This window comes from Phycodurus eques, chromosome 9 (genome assembly GCF_024500275.1).
Source record: "Phycodurus eques isolate BA_2022a chromosome 9, UOR_Pequ_1.1, whole genome shotgun sequence".
Lineage (NCBI taxonomy): Eukaryota > Metazoa > Chordata > Actinopteri > Syngnathiformes > Syngnathidae > Phycodurus > Phycodurus eques.
In genome coordinates, this window is record NC_084533.1 from 12,093,228 (window position 1) to 12,106,071 (window position 12,844).

At 41.0% G+C, this 12,844-nt stretch overlaps 1 protein-coding gene across 2 annotated transcripts in view; it reads left to right on the plus strand.

Moving 5' to 3' along the window:
* The window catches only part of LOC133407573 (CCR4-NOT transcription complex subunit 6), a 28,101-nt gene extending 22,154 nt beyond the window's left edge, over window positions 1-5,947 (plus strand). For both annotated transcript variants that reach the window (XM_061685610.1, XM_061685611.1), the window contains exon 12: window positions 5,558-5,947. In XM_061685610.1, coding sequence (XP_061541594.1) covers window positions 5,558-5,773 — 216 coding nt within the window. In that variant the 3' untranslated portion in view covers window positions 5,774-5,947. The remainder of the gene's footprint in view (window positions 1-5,557) is intronic.
* The last annotated feature ends 6,897 nt before the right edge of the window (window positions 5,948-12,844 follow it).

The following is a 12,844-nucleotide window of genomic DNA, read 5'->3' on the forward strand; positions in this document are numbered from 1 at the left end:
GCTGTTCTTTGCTCATTAATCCATTGCTCGAGTTGGTCTTCCAACTCGGGCCACCTCGCCTTGTTTCCGCGGAAACTCACCTTCGTCTTCTTGACTTGGCGAAGCTCGTTTTCTGGATAGGTTGATCTTGAATTCTCTCGCGGCTGCTCGATTTCCATGTTCCGCCGCATAACTGACAGCTTGCAGTTTAAACTGTGCTTCGTAAGCGTGTCTCTTCGTAGGTGCCATTTTCAAGGGTCCTTAGCCAAACTGATGTTGTTTTGCACAATGCACATACTATATACCTACTGGGGGCGTACCTCCTTAACGCGCAACCCCTCCCCCTTTACGTCCGCATGCTGTCCTCAGCCACGTCCGCTTTTCCTCTGTATAAGCAGCGTGTCAGCAGGAAATTCTCCCAGTCAGTCAAGCGGAGCGCTCATCACACAACAACATTTATAGATTTTGGAACTCGGTGCACACATAAGGCGCGCCGCATTATAAGGTGCCCCGTCCTTTTTGGAGAAAATTTACTTTTATGTGCACCTTATGGTCGTGAAAATACGGTATCTTGGGGTCTTGTTCACAAGTGAGGGAAGAATGGAACGGGAGATCGACAGACGGATTGGTGCAGCGTCTGCAGTGATCCAGACTTTGTATCGGTCCGTTGTGGTGAAGAAGGAGCTAAGCCGAAAGGCGAAGCGCTCTATTTACCGGTCGATCTACATTCCTACCCTCACCTATGGTCACGAGCTGTGGGTCGCGACCAAAAGAACAAGAACAAGCGGCCGAAATGAATTTCCTCCGCGGGGTGTCCAAATCAAACTCAGATTCAGCCATTAAAATATCATCTGCATACAATAATATACCCACATTAATATCATCCAAACATATGCCTATATTAGCTTCCTTTGTCTCTCGAGTTAATTCATTAGAAAATAAACCAAACAGGGCTCGGGAAATTACATCACGTTGCTTAAACTCCAGATGGTGCATCAAAACAATCAGTATAGGTACTGATTTTTAAAATAATTTTTACGATTATTATTATTTATTTATTTATTGATTAATTAATTAAGCCACTGGATTATTATTAGGGGTGTCGCGATACAATCTTTGAAATTGAAAATCGGTCCGATGTCGACAAAGAAAATGAGTATCAAATTAGATCGGACTTGCTCTGGTCCATTCCACGCTCCGCTCCAGGCATGCAGAGCCCACGTGATCACATCAACAGGTTGCTAAAGTGCTAATGTAGTAGGAAGGAGTAAGAGTTAATGTTGCTTGCTTAAACTATACGGTATGCTTGCTTAAACTATATGGTATATACGCCCCAGCCCCATGATGTCACGGGGATAGTTTCTTAGCCCCACCCACAAAAATTGGAAAATTTAGGTGAAAGATTTTTAAGCCATATCTCAACAATTCGGTACAGGTATGTGCCAAAAAATTTGAATATTGAGGGAAAGTCCTATTCATTTCAATAATTGTTTTCAAAAATTGAAACTTGTATATTCGTTCACCACACACAAAGTGAAATATTTCAAGCCTTTGTTTCAATTGTGATGATTATGTTAGAAAGACAAAAAAATCCAGCATTTCACAAAATAAGAATATCAAGACAAAGTTTAACATTGTAGGCTCCCTTTGTCCCAATCTTGTCAGCAAATTAACGCAAAACACCTGCAGAGGTTTTCCTCAGCCTTTAAATGGTCTCAGTCTGGCTTTGTCGGCTTCAGAATCATGGGGAAGACTGCTGATTTGACGGTTGTGCAGAAAACCATTATTAACACCCTCCATAAAGGGGAAAAAAAAGTCTCAAAAAGAAATTGCAAAAGAAGCTGGATGCTCACAGAGCACTCACTGTAGCAAAGTACATTAACAGAGTGTTGAGGAAGGGGAAAAGGTGCGCAAGTATAGGGATGACCGAAGCCTTGAGAGGATTGTCAAGCAACGGCAATTCAGAGATCCAGGGGAGCTACATAAAGAGTGGACTGAGGTTGGTGTCAGTGCATCAAGAACCACCACATACAGGCATCTGCATGACATGGGCTACAGCTGTAGAATTCCATGTCAAGGCACTCCTGAACCAAAAACAAGCATCTGTGCTGGGGGCTATGGCCTGACTTGAACCCCATTGGAAAATGTATGGGGTATTGTCAGGCGGAAGATGAGGGAACAGAAACGCCAAAATGCAGACGATCTAAAGGCCAATATCAAAGCAACTTGGGCTACAATAACACCGGCACTGTGCCAAAGGCTGATCGCCTCCATGCTACGCCGCCTTGATGCTGTAATAATTGCAAAAGGAGGCCCAACAAAGTACTGAGGCCATATTACTTAAATACACTTTTCAGAAGACCAACATTTGTTTGATATCCTTTTTTTTTGGTCACATGAAATAATTATGAATTTGTGAAATACTGGATTTGTTTGTTTTGTCTTTCTGCCATAATCATCAAAATTGAAACAAATAAAGGCTTGAAATATTTCACTTTGTGTCTGGTGAACTAATATAACACAAGTTTCAATTTTTAAAACAATGTATTGAAATCAATGGACTTTTCCCTCGATATTCAAATTTTTTTCTGTATTCTATTGTTCTCAGTCTTTGCATGTTTTCAGCACTTCAATCATTTAATGTCTTCAGAAACAAAACACAATGTTTGTTGCACAAGTCGTTAAGACACTCCAGTTTAAGTTCACTGTAACACTAACTCGCATAACAAAAGAATTACCCATATTTAATGTTCAAATACATCAGACTTTGTTTCTCAATTCCCCCCCGCCTCCCCCAAATCGCCAGCTCAAAGCTAACACACAGTGAATAAAAAACACCATCGACAATCTAACGAAAATTAGCATTGAACTTAAGGCACTTATATCTCAAATAATGAATATTGGTACGCAGACGCTGGATAAATGCACATAAAAAGGCAATATAACAAGACTGTCTGGCATATATTCTAACTCCGTGAAAAACGAGTTATATTAACAATATTCGAGCGTGACTTCTTTGTTACTGCGTAAATGTCTTTGCGCCCACCACACTGCCACTCAGAGGTCAAGATGTGCACAGCAGGAACAGCGAGCCCAACAAGACACAGCGACAACTCAGCACCTCGGGCCTCATTACATGATTTCTATCTGCCACAACATTGTCAATAAACTAAACCCCAGTTCCAGCAAGATGTTCAAAAGTGTATTACTGCATGGAGAAAGCAAATGCTGTTCCCACCATATACTGACAGTAAAGAATGACTGAAATGAACTTTATTTTGCACTTTGAAAGTATAATTTGTATTTATTATTTTTCATGGTTTTCTAGTATTTTTATTTAATCTATGCTATGCTTATGTTTAAGTTGCGCAGTGGTTATGTTGCAATTTAAATATTTTTTTTTATTGGTTTTATACATTTTTCAGGATTTTCTAATATAATCTTTTTTAATTAAATTGTATTATGTTCTTATTTTTAAAGTTACATCATGCAACCAATTGGTTAATCATAAATGGTTAAATTTTTCCTCTTACCTACTGTTGCTGATTATTCTGTTTGAGTAATATCACTTGATCAAAATCTTGCAGCTACCCCCATTTACAAAAGTTCAGCTCGTCTTCTTTACAATAGACGTTACATAGCAGGGTCTGATGCAGCCCTTTACATCACAATTTGCGATGTATATTTTCAAAGTTTACAGTAAGACTTATGTTTACACTGCAGGTCAATTCTGATTATTTATTTATTGCCCAATGTGACATGTATCATATTCTTTCATGTCAATGTGAACATTGCAATTAAGATGTTACAAGTCCGACCCAGGTCTCTTTCATATGTGGATATGAATCGGGTAAATATCCAACGTGAGTGCAGTCTGGACACTCATGAGGCACGCATCCGACCTGTACGTCATCAAAAGTTGACAAATGTCACAACAAAGCAAATGGCAGACAAAGGAGCAGAACACAGTCAGTGGCGAAAAGATGATGCTTTAGAATTGATAAATAGAAGAAAATGTAGGCTCCGGTTGTGCAAAATGGTTGAAATTATCACAAATGCGTCATGACGAGACCTATGCGACCAACACGCCGTCTCGTGGCTGTGCGTGCGCACAATGTGACGTCCTGTTTGATGCGCATGTGACGTCATGGACCCAAGTCGGTTTTGTAATGTGAACGACGACATAAAAAGATCGGATTCAACAAAGAATCTAAATTGGCCATCATGCCCTTCAGTCTGAACGCAGCCTAAGTAAAACATTTTTCTGAGTGTTCAGCAGCTCTCAAAACAAAGATATAACCGGTAAATTCTCGTAACTCGATGAAAAGAGCGTGGATTGAGAACAGAAATTTAAACTGCGAGGGAGGCAGAAGTAAACAGCTTGGCGATTGCTGATTGGTCAAAAGCAGAGCTGTCAAATATTAGGGAACGTCTGTACTTTTGTCATGGAAATCACTTGAACACTGACTCGTTCAGGCCAAATCATAACACAGAGTACGAATTTGTGAGATGAAATACACACTCGATTGTAAAAACAAACAAATGGCGCGTCCATATTGAACAGTTGCCCACCCTCCCTGCTTTCTGGGTCCTACCGCCCGTGAATGCTTGGTCCAGGCTATTTTATACAAAAATAATTTTCTATAGCAAAAAATGCTATCCACACATTTTGAGTCTTTGGGACCCTGCACAGTGTATATGATCAATACAAGTCCCCTTTCAAGAACATTTATAAGCCTATCATTCAATATATAAGCATAGAGTTTGTACACTGTACTGAGGAAGCAAAGTCCTCTATGGATAAGAGGACTATTCTAGGGTCATTTGTTGATGACTATTATTTTAATGATGGATTTGAACCATACAGATGGGATTACTTTATGATCAAAAAGTATTGAAGAGACTGAAGAGGACAGTTTTGACAAATTTAGTGGCCTCATTCGGAATACCTTCATTTCCTAATGCTTCATTTAATTTTGCCTTCTCGATTGCACTTTTTACTTCCTCTCTGGACATATCACAGTTCAAAAAGATATTTGGACAGTATTCTGATTTGTTCATATCTAGCTCCTGCTTATATTTCAACTGATCTATTTTTTTTTAACATTGTATATTACAAATCATATTGGAGTTAAAGTATACCCTTTTCACAACCCCTAGGTACCAGTATGGGAGAGATTTTTATTTATTTATTTTCCATATACTAAAAGTATATGGAAAAATAAAAATACACTCTATTGACACATTTGTTTTGGGGGGAAATGTGCATAATACACCAGAAATTACAGTACTATGATTCAGGCTGCAACTGCGCCAAGGTTGATGCAATAAATACATTAAAATAACAAATATTGAAGCCATAATTTATTAAGAATTATGATTATAGAGTAATGACCATGTAAAAAATGCAATTGAACAGTATGCAGAATTCTTAATTATGTTACATAATATACTGTAAAAACTGTCCTGCAATAATGTTCTTGACATAAATGGAAAAAAAAACTTCAGACAGATTGTTCTGGAAGCAAATTTCTCTAAGTTGGCACCTCTGGTCTTCACTTTCTGTGTATCCTTTTAGGGTGTCATCGACTACATTTTCTACTCCAAGCCTCACCTGAACGTCCTGGGCATCCTGGGCCCTCTGGATCCTCACTGGCTGGTAGAGAACAATGTCAGCGGCTGTCCGCACCCTCACATCCCCTCTGACCACTTCAGTCTTTTCACCCAGTTGGAGCTGCTCTTGCCCAACGTGCTCCCCCAGGTCAATGGTCTCCATTTGCCTGCACGCAGGTAGTGAGTCCATGCCACTCCACTGGGGGGGAGGGGGGAGGGGGGCTCTCTGCCCTCCCACGACCAGCTCTTCCCTCTGCCACCCCCAGAGGAGAGCGGCAAAAAAAAAACAAAAAAAAAAACACAACCTGTAAAATACTCATACAGTGAGGTCTGGCCAACAGGGATTTCGTATGATGTTATAGATATTCTATATTTTTCTTTTTTCCTTTTTTTTTTTTTTTTTTTTTTTTTTTTTTTTTTTTTTTAACTGCTCAATTCAGTCCACTTTGTGTATCATATTTTGTCTTCTGGACTCCCTTTTCCCCACCCATTTGTACACATTACTTTCTTCTCACGCTACACAGGATGCTAGCTCATCCCGCGTTTTTCGACGCGAGAGGGAGGGCCACGTTTAGCGGAGAAGCTTCCGAGCCGATGTGTGTGTGTCTTGTCTGTCGGTCGGTCGGTCTCTGTTTGTCTGTCTGTCCTGTATAAACCTGAAACCAGCAAAGACGGCAGACGTGTCACTCTTTACACCTCCATCGCGCGGCAAAGAGGTCTGGTTGTCAGGAGTCGAGACGGAAGCTTTTCCCCGCTGTCGTTTTGTGGTGCTCGGGCCCTGTGGAGTGCTGACGGCCTCCTGTGGTGCTACACCTGACCCCTGCCCTGGTGCAATAGCTCCCACACTTTACACAGCCTGGAGGGATGCTTTGAGAAACCGCTACCAACCTAATTTTAGACTTTTTTTGGTGGTGTTGTTATTTAAGTCTTGCGCTATACAGCACTCTCAGCCTGCACTTCATTTTAGGTTAAGGGCATTTGGGGATTTTGGTCTTATTGCTTCTAGTCAGCAAGCAAGAAAGCAAGTCACGGGTGGTACGACCAGCATTCCTTCCACTGTCCAGCTCAATGCGTACTCTCTCTCTCTCTCTCTCTCTCTCTCTCTCTCTCTCTCTCTCTCTCTCTCTCTCTCTCTCTCACACACACACACACACACACACACACACACACACAGACCTGTAGCACTGTCTTGACGGCCAGTAGTGATCTTCCTGCTTCTTCAGTCCCACACATGCTCACGACATCGGTGTTTTTGTTAGTTTTTTTTCCCACAAGTGTTTGTACAGAATCAAAAAACGTAGACTCAGTCTTTACATGATTGTATATGAACCACAGAAGACTTGTTTTCTGGTGTTTTTTGTACCAAGAGTGAATTATGATCCCATTTGAGAGAAGATTGTATGTAAACTATGGCAAAATTTTTATCCCATTCATGTTGCGATGAAATTGATGACCAGCTTGTACAAATGACGTAAGCAGAAGAAGAGGTTGTTCATGGTGTTTTTGTCACAACTTTGCACTCCTTTTCGAGATTAACATCACATAGTGTATTTGTTGTTTTTTTTAAGCCCCGCCATTACAGCTTTCTGCACTATTTGGTTTGTTTGCGGCAATTGTACATAAGACACTGAGTCGACTTTGCCATCCATCATCCCAACCAGCTCACCTCCCATCAACATACACGCACCTAAATGTGGTGTGTGACTGACACCCAATAAGAATCCCATGTCCAAGCAAACATCGTGCCTCATCGTAGCAGTCGTTGTCTTGCACTACTAAACATTCGACAAACGCCTGAACAACCTTTTCTGCTTTTATTTTTAAATACTGAGACGTTTGTGATGATTTTGTCCTTTTGTGTTTTGTGAAAAGTTGGTTCTCCTTTTTTTACGAGCTGTGACAATGTTAATGATGTTGTGTGTATTCTTTTTCTTTTGACTCCCCCCAGTAATCACGTATGTGTGTGACTCCCCCTCCTTAGGATCAGAGTTGTGTTTTATTTAGTCATCTTTGTACATTAGCAGAGCTGTGCTACTTTTCTTTCATGGCCAGATCATCTCCAAGTTTTAAAGAATTCCACCCAAATTTGCCCCTCACCCAGATGACCACCCCCACCCCGCCCTCCAACCTTTAGTCGAGGTGTGTCATTTTAAATCCCATTTGAGCAACCACTTTGTATCATTGTCACACACGCGTCGCTGCAGCTACTGTGCCATCCGTGGACCCCCTCCTCCCACAGCCCAGTTCTCCTTTGGTTCCTCCCTTCTGCAAAATGTCAGCAACGACACCCGACCTGGCTTTTAATCCCACAGGAAGACGAGCACTTAGTAGACCTTAACCCCCGCCTGACTCCTCCACATCATTAACGTCTCACCACTTGTTTTAAAGCCAGGGAAGCAAAGAAATAGGAAGTATGAAGTTAGTCTTCAGAGGTCTTTCCTGTCCTGTTTGTTTACCTCCTATATGTTTTTAACTGAAAACCAACAGTGTCCACTTTTTTCCCTTTCCTTTTCCTGAATGGCATTAGTATTGTAGTAGATTAAAAGGCTAGCTTTTTTTGTAAAGTGTGAATAAAAGATGTATCTCATGTTTCCTTTCTAAGATGATATTGAATTGTGTTGATGTATAAATTGAATTCTACAACGATATTGTTTGCTACTTTTTAGTACTTTCCCATTGTATGCGCTTAACCTGCCACAAACCAAATCATTTGTAGATGTGGAGAGGAGTTGAATGTTCCGGAATGAAGGATGGGGTGTTTTTGGAATCAGGAAGGCCATATCTTTTGGTGTTACGGACTCAACCCCTGCCCTTATTTTTTTAAATTCGTGGAATTGTAGCTTTTCAGCTTTATTGCGTATATTTTGCCTGGCACTAGCTGGAGAGTGCTAGTGCCTGAAGGTGAGGGCAGTAGAGCTGACCTCCTTGTGGCTGCTGAGTTTATGATGTACCGCTGGTCGCCAGACTGACTGCTCTTGTGATAATTTCTTTATTTACTTTTTGTTTTTCTTTTAATATCCCATCGCTTGATTTCATTTGATTTAACACGCTTCCCTCGTGAAACACAGACTGCTCCCTCCGAGGGCCTAATCACAGAGCAAAACAGTGTGATCATGTTGTGCTTTGTGATTTTTGCGTTGTGCTCCTTTATGCAGAGAGTGATTTAGTTTCCCCAAGCTGCATCTTTTCTTGTTACGGTGCACACCAAAGCTTCTCGTCGTTACAGATCATATTTTCCATCCAAATTACGTGAGCTGTCGGGCTGCAAGGAATGTTTTCCTTGAACCGACTCAATTAGGCTTTCACATAATTGCATCCCTTTCAGAAAAATGGCAATAATACTCTCAACATTCTGACACATTTTGTAGGCGTTTTACGCGGAGATTAATGTAGCTTCTCTCGTCCTTTAACACTGCGCTCACTGTAGTTAGCTGATGCATTGATTTCACCTGTATATTTGCTCATCTCCTTCCCCTGCTGACCTCGTGCTAGTTGTTCAATGATCAGGATTGTCTCTCTGTAGTCAGCTGAGTACATTTTATTGATCTGTCACTGTGTTAATGCACTGGACCAACTATTGTTTACCATTCATTAAATACCAGCAAAGAAAAAAAAGTAACTGATGACAAAACACTTGCACAATGTTGTAGAATGTCCATTAACCCAGACAAGAAATCAAGGCAGCTCTTTTCAAATCAGCATATTGTTTGAAAAAGGAACTGAATGGTAAACAATGTTTTCTGTTGTACACTTAGCCGTCCTCTCAATTCTCTTTGGACTAGTTTTGTACTCCCCCCTTGACTACAGGTTCTGCTTGTTTCCTTTTCACCTACCTATGTATTTTCCTACTTCTTGTTCAGAATAAATTCTATATTATCTGTTTCAAGCTGTGTCACCTTTTATTCTTTGCAATGAATATTGGAAATAAATTCTATATCTGTTCTCATCTTGCCTCCTTGTTTTCCTATGTGCTCCAACATTTCATTCTCTGACAAATGTCTGACTGTACTTGTTTTGATGTCATTGTAAACACCACAGAAGCTTCCATTCTTGTTCCAGTGTTTATCTACTAAATTGTCTGTAAGGTCAATTAGCCCCCAAGTCATGGACACGTGTTTTAACCCCATATTTCACTGATAAAATACAGAATCTGATAAGAATACTAACTTCAAAATACTTAAATACAATCCGTCGTAAACCGAAGACTCCCAGCACGTATGTATATGAGAATAGCATGTAGAAGCACTTCCGGACACTAGGTGGTGCCAAAGATTCGCATGTGAGCTTCATTCATGGGGATAAGATTCCAAAGTTGAAAAGTGAGGTCAAGTCTGGAAGATGTTGGAGAGGCAACAAGAGAATACTATTTATTTTTGGGTATACATAGTTGGAACAAGGGCGTGGAACTAACACCCAGTTTAAATTTTGACAGCCATGTTAAGATATAAAAACGGATGATGGCACAGTATACAAGTGTTTGTGTTACTCTTGACTTTTAGCAGACGTGGCAAAAGTATGCACATACTGTACTTGGGTAGAAGTACACATACTTGTGTGGGGGACAAAAGAGTGGTAAAAGTAGAAGTACTGATTCAATTGCTTTAAGTAAAAGAAAAAAATACAAAAGCCCTCTTTTAATAACTTGAAAAGTGCTCGGACTGAGAAAAAGAAAAAGAAGCTATAGCTGGCTGTTGGCTCCGGTATTTATGCTATCAAAACAACATGTTCCCTTAGCGTGAACATAAGGATGAATTAGCTAATGATAACAACTGAAAAAATACAATTTATCTGCATTTTAATTCAGGTAAGACAGAAACCCAGCAGCTAGTGTTTTTTAAGCAGGCACAAGATACAGTAGATTCGCCATGAATCATTCTTGGCGCTGAAAACATAAAAAAAAAATTCTTAAAAAAGTCCATGTTTAAGCATTGTCAGTGTTGGGAGGGTTACTTAAAAAATTTATTCCGATACAGATATTAGTTACCTGTTTAAAAAATGTGGTTAGTAAAGTCATCCATCCGTCCATCTATCCATTTTCCGTACTGCTTATCCTGACAAGGGTCGCGGGAGTGCTGGTTTATGTGAGAGCTGGGGTACTTGAGGTTCTCAAGTTAGAAGTGGGCTGAAATATCCACGTTTGGGCAGTCATAATTTAAGACTATGCCGCATGACAAAACTGTTGTTTTTTAGAGTCTGTAAAGTAAATACTCGTGGCTGTTTTTTTTCCCTAAAATGAGTCACTTTGATTGGCCCAGGAAGGGTTTTTGTGCGGTCATGTGACTGCTTTGTGCCACCTGACTGGTAAATTGGAGTCAAATGACACAAGTGATCACATTGGATTGGCTGCAACGGCGCCCAATGCGGATGTCGATGATGAAGTCTAAAAATAGATCACGCAACCACTAATGGATAAATAAAACTAGCAAGCGGCATGTCGATCATTGCAACGGAGTAAAAGTATCGAGCCTTCTTCACATACAGTGGGCACGGAAAGTTTTCAGACCCCCTTAAATGTTTCACTCTTTGTTATAGTGCAGCCATTTGTTAAAATCATTTAAGTTCAATTTTTCCCTCATTAATGTACACCCTGCACCCCACATTGACAGAAAACTAACGTCATTGTTAAAAGTTTTGCTGATTTATTAAAAAAGAAAAACTGAAATATCACACAGCCATAAGTATTCAGACCCTTTGCTCAGTATTGCTTTTGCCTAACAGCCATCAGGAAGGACAGCCACAGACAGAGAGGCCGCCCCACCCAGCCCCGCAGCACCGACCCTGGGAATCCCTCCCACACTTTTTGGTTATTTGAGTATTAATATGCATGGGGGTGGAACGGTGAACAACTGGTTAGAGCGTCTGCCTCACATTTCTGAGGTCTGGGGTTCAATTCCCGAGCCCGCCTGTGTGGAGTTTGCATGTTCTCCCCGTGCCTGTGTGGGTTTTCTCCGGGCACTCCGGTTTCCTCCCACATCCCAAAAACATGCATGGTAGGTTAATTGAAGACTCTAAATTGCCTGTAGGTGTGAATGTGACTGCGAATGGTTGTTTGTTTATATGTGCCTTGCGATTGGCTGGCAACCAGTTCAGGGTGTACCCCGCCTCCTGCCCGATGATCGCTGGGATTGGCTCCAGCACTCCCGCGACCCTTGTGAGGATAAGCGGCTCAGGAAATGGATGGATGGATGAATATGCATGGTTTTGGAATGCGGAAGGAAGGTGGAGCACCTGGAATTCAAATCAAAAACCTCAGAACTGTGAGGCAGACATGCTAACCGCTTGGACACCTTGCTACAGAGATAGCTAGCTAGCTAGTAAGCGCACACACACACACGTAATTTTGAAATGATGACGATACGTGATGTCAACCGTGAAAAAACTTTGTTCTGGGTGATAAGTTAGCAGCTGGTATTGGGTAATACGGTTTTTAAATAGTAAAGCGGTGGGTGATTTGAGATGACATGGTTAAATATTTACATACTAGGAGGTGCGGGCGTAGGGCTCCTGTGCTAGCTTGCTAGCCTCTCCATAGACAAAGTCACCAGCAGTGCGAATGACTTTGTTTGTAAATGTTATCCCAAATGAAGTCCACCAGATCTAAATGGTCACCGTCCATTTCCTCCGAGTAGCTTCTAAACTGGCCGTGTTTGGGAAGGCAACACATAAACTTAGTTGCCTGTGTGATCTTTGTTGGCCAACAAAAACTTTGCCTTTGGTCCATTGAGTAGGTATGTTTCAAAATCCAGAAATGCAGCCACCATTTTCTTTCTTTTCTTCTTCTTATCGCTGTGCTGGATTGCTGGCACTTGGATTTAGCGGTGGTCCACCAAAATTGGGTTTTCTCATTGTTTCTTGCAAGGTTATCCTAGTTCTTTTCTAATGATGTTATTCTGAAATCAATTTATCACCTTGTTTATTTAATAGCTTTCAGCCGCCTAAATGAGAGTTACATAATTTGACTGAGGAAAAGTCATTCTAGTATCTGACTGGAAGAGGGTTGCATTTGTGTCTGACGTCACTTTTCATTGCTTTGGACAGTGTTGCGTTAACTGTCGTCTTTCATTTGTATTGGCTGAACTGTCGGGTGATGCTGCAACTGGGAGCTTAGACGTGGACAGCGCCAAAAAATGATGATCACCAATGTTTTTAAAGGACATATTTGAAATCCTGAGCCCTATGAACATGTCCGTGTTTGTGTGTGAACCTTGAATGTTGTTGTGAGACAGACACACTCCTCCTTTTTCCTCTTCTT